General features: G+C 44.2%; 1 protein-coding gene across 1 annotated transcript; it reads right to left on the reverse strand.

Moving 5' to 3' along the window:
• Positions 1–18,161: 18,161 nt before the first annotated feature.
• On the reverse strand, positions 18,162–20,421 carry rassf10b (Ras association domain family member 10b). Its single transcript, XM_077023640.1, has one exon. It carries the CDS (start codon positions 20,113–20,115, stop codon positions 18,778–18,780), a length of 1,338 nt encoding a protein of 445 aa, XP_076879755.1. The 5' UTR covers positions 20,116–20,421; the 3' UTR covers positions 18,162–18,777.

Here is a 20,421-nt window from a genome sequence, read left to right on the forward strand (position 1 = left end):
AACGCAGGAAGCGGGAAAGAAAGCACAGCTGGTGTGAAACCACTCGTCACGGTGAACGTGCAAAACTCCATATTTACACTGACAACCAATGAATGGACTTTTTTGTTTGCTTCATATATCTGGCATAAAAGTACCACAATGTCATGGAATAGAGAAATGTGCTCTACTTCTTAGAGAACTTATTTTCGGGACTCAAACAGCGTGCCATGGTTCTGGATGACTGATGCCGGCTGTCAAGAACTGACACTGCAAAGATAATAGCTCGACAGAGAGATTCAGCCATGTAAGCCTGCTGTATGGCTCTTGTTAAACTAATTCACAACAAACACCGCACGGTTGCTACAGGGTCATTTGTCTCCAAGTAGCTAAAATAGTGACTCCATCACTAATTCCGTAATAACGTACAGATTTGCACTGCTGATCAAATACAGGGACATGTGAAGGAATGCACCACATACATCACAAGCAAGCTAAAGCCTTTCTATTATGCGTGACCTGGCCCAGACTGTGTCACAAGCGCCGAAAGCTGCCTGTGCTTGATAAGTTAAGCATACATCAAATTTCTATTTCACAATTCAGTGCCAAAATTCTCAATGTGCAATGGTATAGTCTGAGATATCTGGTGTGATTCTTAGATTATAATCCAAGACACCTAAATTATAGCGTTTTTAGAGGTGTTTCTAATGTTTTTTTTGCCTGAACTAGAAATGTAAAATATTCATTTAGCAAAATAAAACATCTACTTTAGTCATGCAAAGTAACTAAAAAACACAGGTTTCTAAAACCTCTTCCGCTCCTCTCAATGTCATATCTTCACTGAGAAAACAGCTCTAACTTCTGTGGGGTGTGTTCTTCTATAGATAGCGATACAAACACTCTTTGACATGGTCATAAAACTATTTACACATTCTCCTGTCTTGCACACACTTGCATATGCACACGCACACACACACGCATACACACGTATACATGCTGTGTGGGTGTATCAGCCCTTTCATGGCAGATATTTACGACTTGTCAAGTCATGGATTGTTGTCTAACAGGTAGACATCTGTTGTTAGAGGAAAAAAAAAAGCTCAGCGTGAATTTTCTCACCCTAATTCATGGTTTTAAACTAATGAAATACACGAATCAAGCAATTATTTATTCTGGCATACAGGCTAGATGATCTGTGTGGTCTTGTGTTCATAGGGAAGGTAAAGTTGTTGCGAGAGGAACAACTTTCTTCCCTTTCAGAAGAAAATTAATATTTTCAGAGGAAAATTCTACACATTCCACAGTCTGCTGTCAGTGCAGATTGACTGTTTTCACTGCTGAGTAGAATGTGAGGGGCTGGTTGTGCACTTCAGCAGTGATGCGGTGATAGTGAGGCGGGGTGATCAGAGCATCGCCCCCCCGCCTCTCCTCCCCACCACCACGGGATGATAAGAGTAGAAAGGACCTGAGGCTGGAACCGTAATGGATGAGGTTAGATACTGGTCCGGAAACCTAGCTGCACAGGCCACCAGTAAAAGTGCGCTTGTGTGTGTGTGTGTGTGTGTGTGTGTGTGTGTGTGTGTGTGTGTGTGTGTGTGTGTGTGTGTGTGTGTGTGTGTGTGTGTGTGTGTGTGTGTGCGTGCGTGTGTGTGTGTCTGTTTTGAGTGGCTGTGTAATTACCATCTGCTTAACGTCATCTGGGTTACATTCTGGCAGTGCCAGATCTCGTGGGAAGACCCATCACGTCAAGATGGCGTTAACACAGCGCCAACCCACTTAATGATGACACACACACGGGAGCTGCGTGAAGCTCCACATGGTCTAGACTCTGGCTTACTGGGAACAACCTCACTTATGGTATTAAATCCACCATTATCCACTTGCTGTTGAAGAGGTGAATAAGAAATAAGTTACAGGTAATGTTTACCCTGGCAACAGCATTGATATATGGGAAGGTGTTTCTCTAGGTCAGGGGTACTCAACTGGCGGACTGCGGTCCGGATCCGGACCCGAACGCAGTCCTGTCCGGACCCAATCTCATTCCTGATTAACTGGATACGGACCAAAAAAAAAACCGGAGCATTTATTTCAGGGCTATTGAAAAAACACTCCGTCACGAGTGTTACGTTCGCCACCCCGCTCAACAATTTACGTTCGCCACCCCCGCCGCACCGGACCTCAGGTCACAGGTATCTGCCAAAATTGGACCGCGGACAAATTTAGTTGAGTACCCCTGCTCTAGGTCTTCAAATAAAAGATGAGCCTTTTTTTTTTTTTTACAGTTGCTCAGATCAGATGAAAAAGGCAATTATCTACAGAGAACATTTCAGGCTAACACCCAGAGCAAACATGGAGCACAGCATTAATTTGGCCATTTGTTACGTTTTGTCTGCTTTTATAGGTTTTACCCCAGTAATTGTCAAACATCAGCTATTTACCTGGATTAGTAAATCACTAAGGACCAGCACTGCTGACTTCAGCAATGTACAAACCAAAGTAGGATATGCAACTGGAAAAGGGTAATACATGCACCAGAATCATCATCTTCATCATCTTCTTCTTCAATAATAATAATAATAATAATAATATTAATAATAAAACAGTAACATATAACACCTTATAATAACAAGTACCGCAGCTAATGTAGGTAAACAGCTTACACTAAGAGTCCACAAACAGGTGTATTCTTGGATAAGATGATGCTGCATCTGTGGATACCAGCCAAGAACCCCTCATGAAGAGCACAAATTTGAACCTTACCTTCACCCTCCTCTGCAGACTCTGTCATCTCTGTGAAGATGTTGAGGATGCACAGCTAAATCACTGAAGATGTCAGTCTTGTCAAGCATTCTCGTGTAACCCCATCAAAGAAGTTACATGAGCTTCTATTACAGCCGCTACATTTTAGGTTGGTGTAGGTCATTAAACTACTGAGACGTTTCAGGGTGGTGTAGGTTATTAAACAACTGAGACGTTTCAGGGTGGTGTAGGTCATTAAACAACTGAGACGTTTCGGGGTGGTGTAGGTCATTAAACTACTGAGACATTTCAGGGTGGTGTAGGTCATTAAACCACTGAGATGTTTCAGGGTAGTGTAGGTGATTAAACAACTGAGACGTTTCAGGATGGTGCAGGTTATTAAACAACTGAGACGTTTCAGGGTGGTGTAGGTCATTAAACTACTGAAACGTTTCAGGGTGGTGTAGGTCATTAAACGACTGAGACGTTTCAGGGTGGTGTAGGTCATTAAATGACTGAGACGTTTCAGGATGGTGTAGGTCATTAAACTACTGAGACGTTTCAGGGTGGTGTAGGTCATTAAATGACTGAGACATTTCAGGGTGGTGTAGGTCATTACACGACTGAGACGTTTCAGGGTGGTGTAGGTCATTAAATGACTGAGACGTTTCAGGGTGGTGTAGGTCATTACACGACTGAGACGTTTCAGGGTGGTGTAGGTCATTAAATGACTGAGACGTTTCAGGGTGGTGTAGGTCATTACACGACTGAGACGTTTCAGGGTGGTGTAGGTCATTAAATGACTGAGACGTTTCAGGGTGGTGTAGGTCATTAAATGACTGAGACGTTTCAGGGTGGTGTAGGTCATTACACGACTGAGTCATTTCAGGGTGGTGTAGGTCATTAAATGACTGAGACGTTTCAGGGTGGTGTAGGTCATTACACGACTGAGACGTTTCAGGGTGGTGTAGGTCATTAAATGACTGAGACGTTTCAGGGTGGTGTAGGTCATTAAATGACTGAGACGTTTCAGGGTGGTGTAGGTCATTACACAACTGAGACGTTTCAGGGTGGTGTAGGTCATTAAACGACTGAGATGTTTCAGGGTGGTGTAGGTCATTAAATGACTGAGACGTTTCAGGGTGGTGTAGGTCATTAAATGACTGAGACGTTTCAGGGTGGTGTAGGTCATTACACGACTGAGACGTTTCAGGGTGGTGTAGGTCATTAAATGACTGAGACGTTTCAGGGTGGTGTAGGTCATTACACGACTGAGACGTTTCAGGGTGGTGTAGGTCATTAAATGACTGAGACATTTCAGGGTGGTGTAGGTCATTAAATGACTGAGACGTTTCAGGGTGGTGTAGGTCATTAAATGACTGAGACGTTTCAGGGTGGTGTAGGTCATTACACGACTGAGTCGTTTCAGGGTGGTGTAGGTCATTAAATGACTGAGACGTTTCAGGGTGGTGTAGGTCATTACACGACTGAGACGTTTCAGGGTGGTGTAGGTCATTAAATGACTGAGACGTTTCAGGGTGGTGTAGGTCATTAAATGACTGAGACGTTTCAGGGTGGTGTAGGACATCAAACACCTGAGACGTTTCAGGGTGGTGTAGGTCATTAAACGACTGAGATGTTTCAGGGTGGTGTAGGTCATTAACTGACTGAGACGTTTCAGGGTGGTGTAGGACATTAAACAACTGAGACGTTTCAGGGTGGTGTAGGACATTAAACAACTGAGACGTTTCAGGGTGGTGTAGGTCATTAAACGACTTCTTTTCATATGCTCTCTCTCTCTCAATCCCTCTCTCTCTATCTGTCGCTCTCTCTCTGTCTCTCTCACTCTATATATCTATCTCTCTCACTCCCCCCCCTTCCCCCCGCACTTCCCCAGATTAATGTAGGCCTTTGTTGTTCTAAGCAGTGCTGTGGTATGGCGCAATCTTATCTCCATTCGTGTGTGTGTGTGTGTGTGTGTGTGTGAGTGTGTGTGTTGATCAGGCGAGGGCAAGGTCAGGGCTAACACGGCCTGCTCTTGCTCACCCTGGGAATGAGGCGTGAAAGCAAAGGTTAGATCAACACCCGCTCCTGCCCTGAGGCACAACTGTCACTCAGGAATTTCACACACATTACACATAAACTTCTATAACCATGCATGTCCCAGTGAAATATTATATCCATAGCTAGTTTTAACCTCACCTTACATTCTCAATTCAATATCATGTGTCTATTTAATATATTTAAAATATTACAAATTTTAACAATACTCTATTTTTATGTTTACAGAGTAAGCTTTTACTATATGTATATACACTAGTTAAATTGTTGTTTTTTACCCCTTTTTCCTATTTATAGTTCATATATCTTATGTTGTAAATATTGTCTCTGCAATTTGTGGAAATTGCACTCCACAAGTTTTTCACTCACCAGTGTCCCTGTACTCAGGTGATGGGACAATAAATCTGATTTGATTTAATTTGATTTGATTTGATTTTGTACATCACTAAGGGAACAAAATCATCCAGGGGTCAGAGTTTATAGTTCGAAGGCTCATTACAATCACGGCCTATTACATCAAAATAAGTTGAAAAGTTGAAGAGCGCATGGTTAACCACTGAAACGCACTAAGTAAAAACTACATGCTCACGGTGTTCCTCGCACACCTCAACCACTCGACCACTTACAATAAGAGGTAAGCAATGTTGTCCTGGTGAACTGCTATAAGGGCCTCAGAGAAGAAGGAACTCTGTAGACTGGAGATGAAACAAAAACTGTGGTGTTTTTTTCCATGTATGTGGACCATGTATGTGGTTTCTGACATAAGTTGGACACCAAGCTCTTTTAATCCATTAACCCATAAGCAGTTCCTTAAAAAAGGGACCTTCACCTTCTGAGCTGTAGCGACTACGTTAATACATTATTAATACATTAATGCATTATTATTAATACATTAATACACATGCAGTTTATATCTTTAGTAAATAGCTTTAACACCTCCTTCCAGCATACTTGGGCAGCCCAGAGTGGAATAAATCATTCTGTTCAGGTTATCTTCCGCATACTTTTAAAAGTTTTATTTACAATGCACTCAGCAATCGCTTTATTAGAAACACTTATCTTGCAGGTCCACCGTGTGAGGGTTGGAGTCTATAGTCCACCTGTTGCTGTCCTGCAGCCCCTCACAGGTCTGGCCATTGATTCACTGTTGACTGAATTGCTTGGCTATCAGTGGTACTGCCCCACTACTGCCCCACTACTGCCCCACTACCACCCCACTACCGCTCCACTACTGCCCCACTACTGCCCCACTACCGCTCCACTACTGCCCCATTAGATGGACAACAGTCTGTAATTGTAAACTTGTAGGTGCCTGTATCTTTTTGAAGGTAAGGGTTTCTAGTGTGTTCAAAATGGCTCGAAAGTTAGTAACTGTATCCCAGGACAGCTAGTAAATAAATGTGCAAAAAATTCATGAAATGAATTGAAGATAATTCAAGAATGTAAGTGCATTAAGCCGTAAGGCTAGTACACACACCACAACTGTTTATCTCACATAACAGCCCATTCTTCAGTGAAACAGAGATGGGAAGTCCCCATCTGAGACTCACTCCACTCTAATACTTCCCCAACTCAACAAGGATCAACCAAGATCTGAGAGCAAACGCATGAGGCATAAACAGGATAAGAATGTTTCATAGTACTGGGTAGATCTGTGTGATTAGCAGAAAACTATTTGGAAGATGTTATTTCCATAACAGCAGCTGAACTATTATGGTTTTTTTTATGTCTTTCCATAACATGAATTAATTTTCCATGTTTTGGGAAGGGTCACTGATACTTATTCCCACGGCAGCATTCATAAGCCACAGGTCTGTGGAGCTGCCAATCAAACACGCTATGAGCAGCATACACTCTATACATCGTTGCCACCTACAACTATTAAACCACCTATCATTCCTACATTAAACAGAGCTAATGGAGTTATGTAATTTCAAGTTCAACACATTGTAACAGTCTTACGAAACAAGTGCTCTCCGCCTGATTGGAATACGGCACTAACGAGCGAGACATTAAACACAGTTATGCCTTTGGTTATGACGAGAGATCAAATCTGAGCTATTAAGAAAGAATTTCTGATGGGCACAATGTATCTTCTTTGTACTTGTTGCATTGTTAAGACCAAATAATGTATATATAACCTTTTCAAATATGCATTCAATTAACAAATCCTACCATCGCACCAAATAGTCACTGGTGTTGGATAGGTCAGTCCTAGGCTTTCATTAAAGTTCTTCTTCCATAGTCTTTATTTATGTTCTTCAGCCTCTGTGATTTTGAATAATAAGAGGGGGGATCTCTCATCAGCCTCCTGCCTAACATTCAAGTGGGCTGTTTTGAATGGTGATGAAGGACAGTGCCTGTCACACCTAATGTTCCTCGGCTTTGCACTCATATTATTTCCACAGAAGTGTCTGGTAGCACATTAAGCAGCAGTGTGAATGGGTCACGCCTCTATGCCTGTGGGTGTCTGCATCTCTCACTCTCAAGGGGGAGCATCGGTCGGAACAAAAGAGATTCTGGTGTGACGTACAGGCTTTTGTGCAGCCTTGTGCCGCCCCAACCCCCCCCCCCCCCCCCCACCCCCCGTCTGTCAGCAGTGGGCTGTCCCTATCTGACGGACCTCCAATCACCTGGGGGGTCCAGGGGTCATCAGTCACCATTTCTGGGCCCACATCCCCCAGCCTGCTTGTTCAAGCATTGGATCACAAGGCCAAGTCACCTGCATGCATGCATAAATGAGGTTTGGGCCTGGTCTAAAGGTGTGGCTCAGTCTGGAGGTGTGGCCTGGTCTAAGGGTGTGGCTCAGTCTGGAGGTGTGGCCTGGTCTAAAGGTGTGGCTCAGTCTGGAGGTGTGGCCTGGTCTAAAGGTGTGGCTCAGTCTGGTGGTGTGTCCTGGTCTAAAGGTGTGGAGGTGTGGCCTGGTCTAAAGGTTTAACTCTGGATTAAAGAAAATTAGTGCAATAATAACTAAAGATTACCAATATTCTTGAAGAGAATGGTTTATTAAGAGCAAATAACTAATTATACTAAGGAATAAATAAGGAATAAATATAGTACCAATTTAACATAATGATTTTTTTTCATAATCTTAAAAACACCATAATGAATGAATAAATAAATGCATCAATAATTATATTTCCTTCCTTGTCTTAATTTGTTATTTATAATTGTCATTATTAAATGTAATTATTTTATTGATTTTATTTGATTGATAACAATTAAAATAATATATACACAAACATTTATAAACATGAATTTATTATCTTACCTGCATTATTTCTTCTACATGTCTTCTACTGAAATTACTAAAAAAACGTTTTTTAATTAATGGCTGAATTTGTAAAGTAATCCTAAGAGGAAAATGTCTGGTTCACTGACCACTCTCCATTTGTTTAAATCTTGTTGTAATCCTAATCCTAAAACTCTATTTACCTGTATTCCCCACAATATATCTTTGATACTTTCACACCCCATCAAAACTATTTCTAACACAAAAATCCAATATAGTGTTATAGGGGATTTGAGTGCTTGTGGGATTTAGTGCTCGGTAATCTAGTGACCTACTTTCCTCCTGTCTTTGTTCTGGACCGCACCGGCCTATTCAGAGGACAAGTGGCCCCCAGGCTCCCTGAAGGTCATCTTGCCCAGCTGCAGGTCAAATCAGAAAGCCTTATGTCCTCCGAAGATGAAAGTGTGGGTTAAGGCCTTAGGCTTTTGTGATAACTTGCTTTGTCAAACTGATGTTTTTCCCCATTGAAGGACAATGGTTATTACTTTTCTTCACCGCAAATTCATTGGAAATACACTAGCGCGTATGGTCCGTTTGAACGGCTGTGTGATTACCATCTGCTTAACTTCACAGATTTTAGAGGCTTTAATACCCGCACACTATAGGACCAGAGGTGGCTTCGGCCTTAATCAAATAACATTACTCTGCCATCATTATGGTGGCACAGGAGACGTAGCACCACAAGACCTTTTACACAGGTGTTCTGGTTATGTGTGGCATTACAGATACGCTTGTTCATTACGTCCTGGAATAAGACGTAGCCAGAGGCCATAGAGAAATCCTATTCCATTACACAGTCCCAAGTAAACATCAGAGCAAGCCTTTTGTTGACTGTTCTCAATTGATTCTCAGTTGATCCGTGAGCATTAAGGTACTTTACAGTAAGAGAATGTCTTGAAGGGGCCTGCAATAATTCAAAGCAAATATTGAATTACAGAAAGGCACTTAATGGCGGTTATTAAACGATTGAGTGTACCTTATTACTTTTCGAGAGGATTTTGATGGCTGAAGACCATAACTACCGTCCCAGACAGAAACGTTGTTGGGCTTGGCAATAAAACGTTGTTGTATTGCATTAAAAAATTGCATAAAAAGGGCACTCCTCCCCTGCATGGTGGATGAACCACCACAGGTTCTGTTTAAACGTGTGCACACCTCTGGGACACATCTGGGACACACCTCTGGGACACATCTGGGACACACCTCTGGGGGACACCTCTGGGACACACATCTGCGACACACCTCTGGGGGACACATCTGTGGGACACCTCTGGCACACACCTCTGGCACACACCTCTGAGACACATCTGGGACACACCTCTGGGACACACCTCTGGGACACATCTGCGACAGCTTATCTGTGATCAAATTGGGTTCTGGAAGAAATCTGTCCTCTGCACCTTTGTTGGATATATAGATGAAATACTTTGCTCCAAGATCAGATGCGTGAACAACAGGCTGGTTGAGTCAGGGCTTGCTTTGAGGAGGAATACACAAGACTTTGGGGACAAGACTTTGGCCTTCTTGCTAAGGCTGCAGTGCAGAGATTCTTTCTGCCCACAAGATTTCGACACATTCTCAATGTCACCAGGCCAACAACACATGCTACCCTTGGAGTTCAAGTCAAATCTTAGAGGAGTCTCTTTTTTTGTACTGCAGACATGAGTCACGACTTCCAGACAGTGTGTGTGTGTGTGTGTGTGTGTGTGTGTGTGTGTGTGTTTGTGTGTGTGTGTGTGTGTGTGTGTGTGTGTGTGTGTGTGTGTGTGTGTGTGTGTGTGTTATGCTCCAGACACATTAAGACAAAATGATAATGGGGAATTCAGCTCCTTCTGTTCAGTGACCAAACGTGCTGGTGGTGGTGGTTGCAGGGAAAGACCCACTGAGAAAACGCTTACACCGATGTGCTCTGTAGCTACTGGCAAACCATAACATTAAACAATAAGTGTGAATGCAGCTTCAGGAATGTCAGTTCACTGTATCAGATTACTGCCCCACTATTCTATAAGATAGGAGTTATAGTGGAGACAAGTTTATGAATGATTAAAAAAGGTGCCTGAGAATTTGGACTCGGTTCAGAGAATCAGAAAGAGGCAAACCTCAAAACCACCAAGCTGTGGCACTTACTCAAACACACTTCACGAAATCAACCGAACCCTCTGAGAACAACTCCTGCTTTCTCTTTCTCCTCGATTGTTTCTCTGCCAACATTTTAAAAGCATGTCCTTGGGGAAGGGAACAATGTGTGAGACTCAATGCTATCTGGCCCACTGAGGGCTGCAGGAGAAGAATAGGACCCTTGTAGCGACGGGCCCCGGCACCTCCAGCAGCTGCACCGCCCCGCAGCCACGGCGCCGGACTGAAGCCCAGAGACCCGCGCCCCCCAGCCGCACCACCGCAGTCCCGCAACGCAACGGTCCTGACCCGCTGCGGTTCCGCAATGCTCGGCACCTCGTGAAAGCGGAACTGGAGATCTGGCGAGGAACAGTGAGCTTCATCCCTTCAGAGGTTTTAAAACCCGTGGTATTTGTCCAGAAAGGGACGTGAGGGATGAATGCGATGCCACTGTATCTTCTGCCCCGTCTTCCTTCGCTCTCTGGGTAAACGGAGCGGGCGTTATGTCATCGTGCCATTGAGGTGCTCGCGCACAAACGCAGGCACAGAGACAGCATTGTGGCATCTCTTCCCCCGGAGGCCATGGGCAAAACACTCTGACATTTCTCCCGGAGAAAGAAACCAGGCAGAGAGGTGGACAGAGCCCACTGAAAGCGCTACTTGACTCCGCAGGCTTCTGCTAATTTACGGTCACCAGAGGAACAAGGCATAGACCGTAGACATCGTGTCGTGTTACATATGTCAGACTTTAACACTTGACCCCTCAGTCTGCTGTTAGCGAGTCTCGTTTGGCGATGCGGCCTGCTGTGTATGTGTCCGTACATTAATGATATGTGATAGGCCCTTGTTGTGCCTAAACAGGTACTGTTACATAAAGCCCAGGAATGCAAGAAAGGTCTCACAGTAACACTGGCAAGCGTTACCTCGTTACCTCGTGGTTACTTCACAGACTGTATTGCAGAGAGCTGCTGAATAAGATGTGTGTTCCCGTGCTGGTGAATGTTGAGAATAAGCAGAGACACTGTGGATGGTATATTTGATATAGACTTATACAGGGTTGCCAACTTTTGACGTTCGCTTGGAGTGAGATTTTAACCTGGAGCCGGTGGCGAGTGTATTTTGTTGAGCGGGGGGGGGGGGGGCGTGTGGCGGACGAAAGTTGTTGAGCAGGGGGGGGGGGGGGGGGGCGAACGTAAAATGGACACATATTCAGTGTTATATCGCCGGTGGATGGCGCCAGAGCTAGCGAACTAGTAACGTATTGAATCATATATGTGGATCTGAGGTAAATAAACTGGATATTTTTTTTCGGCGTGAGATATCGGAAGTGTGGCGTGAGAGCGTGTGAAAACGGTCAAATGCGTGTGTCTCACGCTCAATGCGTGAGAGTTGGCAACCCTGACTTATAGTTAAAAATGTTAACTGGAGGAGCACAGTTAGCATGATGAAGCTACACCAGGGAGAGCACTCCTGGTCCACATCTCAAGGGCGTCTGAAGGACACAGTCATCTTTCGTTTTAACAAACGTGGTTTGTATTCTCCAAACAAACATCCTTGCTTGGATTATTGCTGCCAAAGGTCTGATTACAAGTCATGTAACATTCAGCAAAATAAATAAATAAAAAAGCCTGCACTCACATTTTCAAATTTTGTTATATCAAGTCTGAAAATGGAAGTCACAGATTTCTTATGTGACATACAGGCTAACTAAAGCTCAAGCACACAGATATCAGACCATATGGATAGTGGGGATGATGGGGTGGGGGGCAATCTGCTCACTAGTATACTGTTGCTCTAACAACACCGGCTGGCAAATATTGAATTAGGCAGGTGTAGATGCGTGTGTGTGTGTGAGTGTGTGTGTGTGTGTGTGTGTGTGTGTGTGTGTGTGTGTGTGTGTGTGTGTGTGTGTGTGAGTGTGTGAGCAACCTGTGACTGCTGAAGAGTTGAGGTTTTCTCCAGCTTGTAATAAAGGAGTGTTGGAAACACACAGTCCCGGGAACAAAGCCTCACAGGGATAAGTAGCAAGCTTGTGACATTTCAGTGATCAAAGTCTTCAACTCAAGGCTGGCGAGTCCGCCACTTAGGGTGGGGGGTGACGATCGGCATGTGCACAGCTACCGTCGAGCACGAGTTAGCAACTGTATCCTGCGTTTTTAGAGAAGAGTCCCCACAGCGTTTCGGATTTGCCAGAATTGCCCGTCGACACACTAGTGGAGCTCTGCACCTTCTCTGGTGTCTGATGGACAGTTTCCAACACTGTGTGCATTCCATTGTAACAAGGTAGAGAAGGACTTTACTCTCCATCCTGGGGTTGGGGTGTTCTTTACAGGCGGTGCCTCCAAGCCATTTAGTTTCAGATTGCATAGATGAATAGCAAAATCGGTCAACTTCTACCAGTGGCACCCTATGGGTTCTTGCTTTGAATTTGGAAAGCAACTCTTGTATCTGCAGAGGTAGTTCAGCTTCGGAAAGCAGAAGAGCTCTCAAGGAGCATGGTGATTTGCTAATAAGCTCAAGCCAGCAGGTGGAATTAACGGCTTGAACCAGATCACAACCCACAACTTTGAACCTGAGTGTACAGACTACACCTCTGACTATTCTCACCGCATTCGTGAGTGCAGTGCGACACACTCCGAATATGATGCCTTCCGATACACACTCACCAGCCACTTTATTAGGTACACCTTGCTAGTACCGGGTTGGACCCCCTTTTGCCTTCAGAACTGCTCTAATCCTTCGTGGCATAGATTCAACAAGGTACTGGAAACATTCCTCAGAGAGTCTGGTTCATATTGATATGATAGAATCACGCAGTTGCTGCAGATTTGTCGGCTGCACATCCATGATGTGAATCTCCCGTTCCACCACATCCCAAAGGTGCTCTATTGGACTGAGATCTGGTGACTGTGGAGGCTGTTCGAGTACAGTGAACTCATTGTCGTGTTCAAGAAACCAGTCTGAGATGATTTGCGCTTTATGACATGGCGCATTATCCTGCTGGATGTCACTGTGGTCATAAAAGGATGGACATAGTCAGAAACAATACTCAGGTAGGCTGTGGTGTTGACACGATGCTCAATTGGTACTACTGGGCCCAAAGTGTGGCAGGAAATCATCCCCCACACCACTGCACCACCACCACCAGCAGAAATCAAGACTCATCAGACCTGGCAACATTTTTCCAATCTTCTATTGTCCAATTTTGGTGAACCTGTGCATATTATAGCCTCCGTTTCTTGTTCTTAGCTGACAGGAGTGGCACCCGGTGTGGTCTTCTGCTGCTGTAGCCCCTCCGCCTCAAGGTTCGACGTGTTGTGTGTTCAGAGATGCTCTTCTGCATGCCTGGGTTGTAACTACTGGTTGCTATAGTGTAGCATTACAGTAATACTGTAATACCCAGCCCCAGTCTAATACCCCAGCCCAGCCTCACACATTAACAACTAAAAGGACTTGAACAGCGAGACCTTACCATCAAGGTTGGAAATGGGCTGTACACTTTCTGAGCTCTTGCGTGTCCAGTTAGCTCTGCAGACCTGCAGACATCTGCGCAGCCATCTGCCACGGGAATTAGATCTGCACAGACTACCGACCCTAAGAGCTTATATGAGACAGAGGAATTTTAACCTTGTTAGGAGCCATTTTGCAGGAAGTGGAAGGGGCAGCAAGCCTTGATTATCTTCATTTGTGGTTCACTGGGGTGTGAGTGGCTAGTTAAGTAGCTCCAAACCAATTTGTTTGAAAGTTTTCAATTCAGCTTCAAATTGCAGGGAGCACATTAATGTAACTGCTTGTACTGTCTTATGTGGTATGCAAGGATTCATGAGTTTATTTGTGTTGAAAATACGTACATAAAAATACATCAGGGGACCATGTGTGTGGCTAGTGATCGTGTGTGTGTGTGCGTGTGTGTGTGTGTGTGTGTGTGTGTGTGTGTCCTCTGGTGGGGGCACAGCTGGTTTCTCTCTTTTCTTTCACTTCATTTCCCCTCATTCAACCATACACTGAAATCTTTACACGTGTACACACACACACACACACACACACACACACACACACACACACACACACACACACACACACACACCACAAAGCACTGAATGACCGCTTGACTGTCTCTTTGGGAAGATTCCTCCTGAGCTTTGCCACCCATGTGACGGAGGGAGCCTCCCTTTAATCTGAGCTAATAGTGGTGTACTGGCCAGTTCAGTGGGTGTACAGGCACACGGAGCTTACAAGCCATCCACTGCACTACAGACACACACTTACCTTATTAACATAGATATTGTCATGTAGATTTTCACATATACATCTGGTCAAATAACAAACAAAAATGAAGAATAAAGGAAGATTAAAAAATAAATCAGTTCTATTAGAGGACAATAATACGATGTTGGCCAGTTTCTTGATAAAGACTCATTTAGTGAAAACAAATTATCATTATCATATTTCATATACATTACCTGTACCTGTCAGATGATTTGAAGACTGGGAGTGTTACAGCCTCCTGGCACAATTCGCAAAGCTTTTAATGTTTGTTTTGTTTTGCTAGTTTCAGTGCAGCTTTTAGGTCCAACAAACTAAATGAATAAGGAATTGTGCTCGGCCCTCAGATCTGGGTGGACGTGCCCCCAGTCTGAACTGTGCGTCTGTGAAGATGTGTGTGGGTTCCTGACTCATCTGTGTGTTCCAGTCAGAGGACCTCGAACAAACACGTAAGATGTTGATCAGCTGGTGAACTCTTTCTGCCTGCTGAAGGAAGGTGAAATTCCTTTCTACATCATTACACACCAACACAGCAAGCTTGGGTGGCCACACTAAAACTTCACACTAAAAGCTTCCCTGTAGACTCATAAATCCTCCCACTTCCTCTGAAATGCAGTTGCCTGCAGTCGATATAATCCTGACAACTGCAATACGGAATCATTATTATCTTTATCTTAAGTGTAATTATTTAAAAGCTTTGAAAAACACATTTTATGAATACACACTATAACAAAATTGGAAGAATGGCCAAATATATATTATTATCTAGTCATCCTCACCTAAAATAATATACATTTTAATAATAACAATAATAATGAGAATAATAAGGCTGTTATGCTGTTATTGTAATGCTGTTTATCTTTTTAGTTATTAATAATATTTATACTATTATTTTTGTTGTTGTTGTTGCTGGGAGTTGAAGAATTTAGTTACACCTGCTAGTATTTCAGAGATTTCTGCTGTTAACAGCAGTTTATTAGGATCCTAGTTTTTAATCATTTGAAAACAAAGTATCCACCCCTTAAATGTTATACTTAATGTTAAAATACTTTCACTTTGTCTTTGCTATGTGGGCATGCCGAGATACGATTCCTGTCATTGGTCTTGAGACAGTATAATCATATATCATATATATTGCTGTTAATTATTTTGCTCGTAATAATCAGGAGTGCAATAATTATTTCTCTGTAGAAATATTTGGAGCTTAGCTTGTTGAGCTGGAAATACTCCTTCGACTAAATTAATATTGTGTCTCTGACTTTCCATAACAAACATTTTCTGCGGGGCAAATGGGCTCCGTGATCACATTGAAAACTGTGCCTTATAAACAAGATAACCAATCAGCGTGCCACAGGGTCTGCATGTACTTTAGCTGTGATGTAGCAATCTCACCTGTGTATATATGTTTGTGTAAGCCCGTGCATACGTGTGGGGGAGTGTGTACGCAGATATAGTTTATACAAACCTTATATATAAACCGCTGCACTCATAATCACAGACCTGGTGAAGAATAGTAATAAACCAGTTCTCTTATTTTTCATGACTAAAGGATCATACAGAACACGGTTAGGTAAGAATGATGAGAGTGATTTGGCGTGATAGCCACGTGCTGCAGATATATTTATGGTGTTACAAACACACGCTCCCTCTTTCACAGAGCTGGGTTGTGCCATCCGGGTAAAGGGCTTTAACATGTTGTTAGCAGCTGTAGCTGAAAGTCAGTCTCTATTTTTTGATCAGTCATAAGCTACAATTAGGGCTCCTCATCACATGGTGTGCTGTCTGGAGGAGTCACCGATGCCCGCAGGTGTTGTGGGTGTGGAAATGCCACTGGCCAGACGCTGATGAGGGGAGACGTGTGTCGTCTCTAAAGGTCAGGGGTGATTTAATGCCACGTGAAAGCAGAGCTGCTTCTCTGAACCTGACGTTCTGCAGGGAGCATGTTAGATGGAGTGAGCAGGGTGTGTGTTAGCTGGAGTGAGCAGGGTGTGTGTTAGCTGGAGTGAGCAGGGTGTGTGTTAGATGGAGTGAGCAGGGTGTGTGTTAGCTGGAGTGAGCAGGGTGTGTGTTAGATGGAGTGAGCAGGGTGTGTGTTAGCTGGAGTGAGCAGGGTGTGTGTTAGATGGAGTGAGCAGGGTGTGTGTTAGATGGAGTGAGCAGGGTGTGTGTTAGCTGGAGTGAGCAGGGTGTGTGTTAGCTGGAGTGAGCAGGGTGTGTGTTAGATGGAGTGAGCAGGGTGTGTGTTAGCTGGAGTGAGCAGGGTGTGTGTTAGCTGGAGTGAGCAGGGTGTGTGTTAGCTGGAGTGAGCAGGGTGTGTGTTAGATGGAGTGAGCAGGGTGTGTGTTAGATGGAGTGAGCAGGGTGTGTGTTAGCTGGAGTGAGCAGGGTGTGTGTTAGCTGGAGTGAGCAGGGTGTGTGTTAGATGGAGTGAGCAGGGTGTGTGTTAGATAGAATGAGCAGGGTGTGTGTTAGCTGGAGTGAGCAGGGTGTGTGTTAGATGGAGTGAGCAGGGTGTGTGTTAGATGGAGTGAGCAGGGTGTGTGTTAGATGGAGTGAGCAGGGTGCATGTTAGATGGAGTGAGCAGGGTGTGTGTTAGCTGGAGTGAGCAGGGTGTGTGTTAGATGGAGTGAGCAGGGTGTGTGTTAGATAGAATGAGCAGGGTGTGTGTTAGCTGGAGTGAGCAGGGTGCGTGTTAGATAGAATGAGCAGGGTGTGTGTTAGCTGGAGTGAGCAGGGTGCGTGTTAGATGGAGTGAGCAGGGTGCATGTTAGCTGGAGTGAGCAGGATGTGTATTAGATGGAGTGAGTTATCTTATCATAATAAGTAGTAGGAGGAATAAAGCAGATGTAGTATAAAATGTCATAAATGTACTGACATTTTATATGTAATCTGCTATCAAATATTTAACATACTATAAAATCTTAAAACACATGTTGCATAATGTCAGTTACATGAGCACCCCATGCAAAACCGATTCTGATTATTTGAACTTAAAATGTAAAATGGTTTAATAAAGACATAGACCAGCTAACAAACAGCAGTCAGCAGTCAGCACACCTCAGTACCAGCACATCTTGTGCCTCAGTAGAACACAACACCTGGCTCTTATTGACAGCCCCAGAGTACCACAGTCTCTCCCCACTAAGCTGCAAAGCCATGATCCTTCCTCCAGAGCTCAGGCATGTCGGACCGGATGAGCCCGGCATCGCAGGCCCTGCCCTCAGCCATGCTAGACTGGGTCATCATGCTCAGCCCGGCACCTGGGTGTGGTGCACTTCTGGCCTCCTCGACTCCGCCCCATTAGCCCCGCCCTTTGGAAGGATGACATCACTGGATTGATCCAGACCACTCCTGTCATTTCACTGTTGCTGAGCATCTGTGGAAACACTGGTTCTAACCTTCTGTTAAGGGTCTAAACACTGTGCACTTTTCCTGTTACATGCATATTGCTCAGGTAGATTAATGGCACCATGTTTCAGTAAAATGCATTCTCATGTGAAATTCCATTCATAACTAAAGGTAGAGTAGAAAAGTAGATGAGTAGATTATTGCTGTCTTATTACTTTCAAAACATTCACTGCATAAAACACGTGTTTCGTGACATGTGCCTGTGATGATCCATGTATTGAACTTGTTTCACCACACAGCTTTGCACAGACTGTCATCCACGTTCACAGAGGTTTCCCCTCCCACTGAAGTACACTTCCTCCATCAGTTTAAAAAGGCTTTTTTATTAAACGCTGCAGAAACCCAACCATAAAGGCAGATTTACCATTCCAGCTCTCACACCACTTTTCTGTATTGTCACTTTTATGACACTCTTAAATGCTACTGCCTAAACATGAATGTTTATGGGTTAAGTGTCCATTAAATAAAAAACTGTTGACTGATAGCAATAATATGCAAATAAAATGACAGATTTATAGCATATAGAAAAGTATGCTATATATATTTTTTGTTCAAACAGATTTTGTTTGATCCTAAAAATGTACTTAGTAATTGTTCACAAATCGCACCAGAATTCAACTGTTTCATTCCGGTCTGCTCTTAGAGAAAATGTCAAATGTATAAGGTCCATTTTCACTGTGAAATTATTACTATCTAATAATACTGATGTAGTCAACAGTACAAAGCTAAGTAAAAAGTTCATGTAAAAATAAAAGTCACCAAGAAGCGTAATCTAATGCTACTGTGTAATATTATAAGTGCATATGCGTTGTTATATAGTATCTGTTGATTTTTTACACAGACTTGTCAAAGGTATCCAAATAATGGTGGTATACACGTTGTATTGTGTCCTCTCCCTGAGCGATTCGGGTGTGTATTGTTATACCAAAGACTCGCAAACAGGTGCGATATCCGAGTCCTGGCTATGCATAGAACTGAGTCCCGTATCTGAATCATCGTCATTGCTGTTGCAGGACTGAGCAAGGCCCCTTGCCTGCTCAACCCAGCCGCTCTGTGTCTCCACGGGGGGGACGCCGGCAGCCTCCGTGTCCTCCTCACTCTCCTGTAGTCCTTCACTTTGCTCATCTAAATCCAACGAGTCTACCTTTTCCAGTAGGTCCCTGAGTTCTTCCTCCTTCACCCCCAAAATCTCCTGTGCCAAGTCCAAATCGTTCCTAACAGCCTCTAAATCTGTATTCAACCTGAGACCGATGTACAAACTCGCGTCCAGCTCGGTTCTGATCTGTTCTTCCTCCAAAAGTAACTCGCTGTCCATGGGAACATCGGCCTCGCGCGCCAGACTTATTCTAAAGGTGTGGTCACCTGAAGTGAGGTCCAGCTCCTCCTGTCTTCGCTTCATCCACCTCTCATTCAGTTCCTCCTGGATCTGAGCGCTAATACTGTCCATAAGTGCCTCGCGCTCAAACAGTTCCTCCTCCAGTTTAATCACCTCCTCGCACTTCTTGGCATATTCCTCAAACTGCGCAAGGACCTCTGCAGAACTTGTTGTTTTCTCTTGAAGAGAGTCTCTTTCCGAATTTGTGTCGACCAAATATGTTTCCTGCACATAATTTACGCCATGCATTTTCATCCTGTCCAAGTGAACGTTCGCTTCATACCTGTCGATGGCCTTGTCCAGCTCCTTCACCCTCTGTATCTGCTGGCGGATGGTGTGATCTTGAGAAATGACCAGATGCACGAGGGTCTCCATCTTCTCCACCGACGACGCGTCCTTGGATATAGCCTGCGCTCTTTTCTTGTTGATTTTTTCTAATTTCCTGAAGGCTTTTCTGACAATTCTCCTCTGTTTCTCCTGCGAGAAAGCCATCGTCACCTTCGCTGTGCCCTTGTACACGCACGGGCTCTCCTTGCTGAGGACCACGCGCGCCTCCGCGCTCCTGGGTCCGTTGTTCGGTAACGACGCCTCGTTCTTCACCAGCACGAACCTGACGTTCTCCTGCTCCTCTCCCCATGCGTTCCACAGTCGAAGGATCTTCGTTTTGTTCGGTAAGATCCTTTCAAATCCTCTCCACTTCTCTACAATGCAGTAAGACCGAGGAGACCCCGAAAGCATCGCGGCGGACACACATTGTTGGAAGTTTTGGTCCTCCTGAAGAACCTTAATAACGTCAGCACAAGTCGTGCGTTTGGACAAACCCGAAACAAGCTTCTCTTCTCGACAAACCCACACGGAGATTTTATTTTCTTCCACTTCCATCTCTCAAGATTTTTGCTCATTGAGCGAGTCTGTGAAGTTTATAATGGAAGTATCTATTATATTCCGCGAATTGACCCAAGGCAGAGGAATAAAAACGTGGAGGTAAAGCACCCACGACGAAACCAAAAACTTTACATTGAAAAACGTAATAAATTCGCACTTTAGATGGTTACTAAAATACTCCAGTTGCGCACGGAGTTGAGAATACACACACAAACGCTTTGGCTGCGCGCGCTACGTGCATGAGCTGATACTGCGCAGCGCAACTCGGTCGCGCGCTAACCAGCGCGGTGCACAAGACGCACC

The sequence above is a fragment of the Brachyhypopomus gauderio genome, chromosome 12, assembly GCF_052324685.1.
Source record: "Brachyhypopomus gauderio isolate BG-103 chromosome 12, BGAUD_0.2, whole genome shotgun sequence".
NCBI lineage: Eukaryota > Metazoa > Chordata > Actinopteri > Gymnotiformes > Hypopomidae > Brachyhypopomus > Brachyhypopomus gauderio.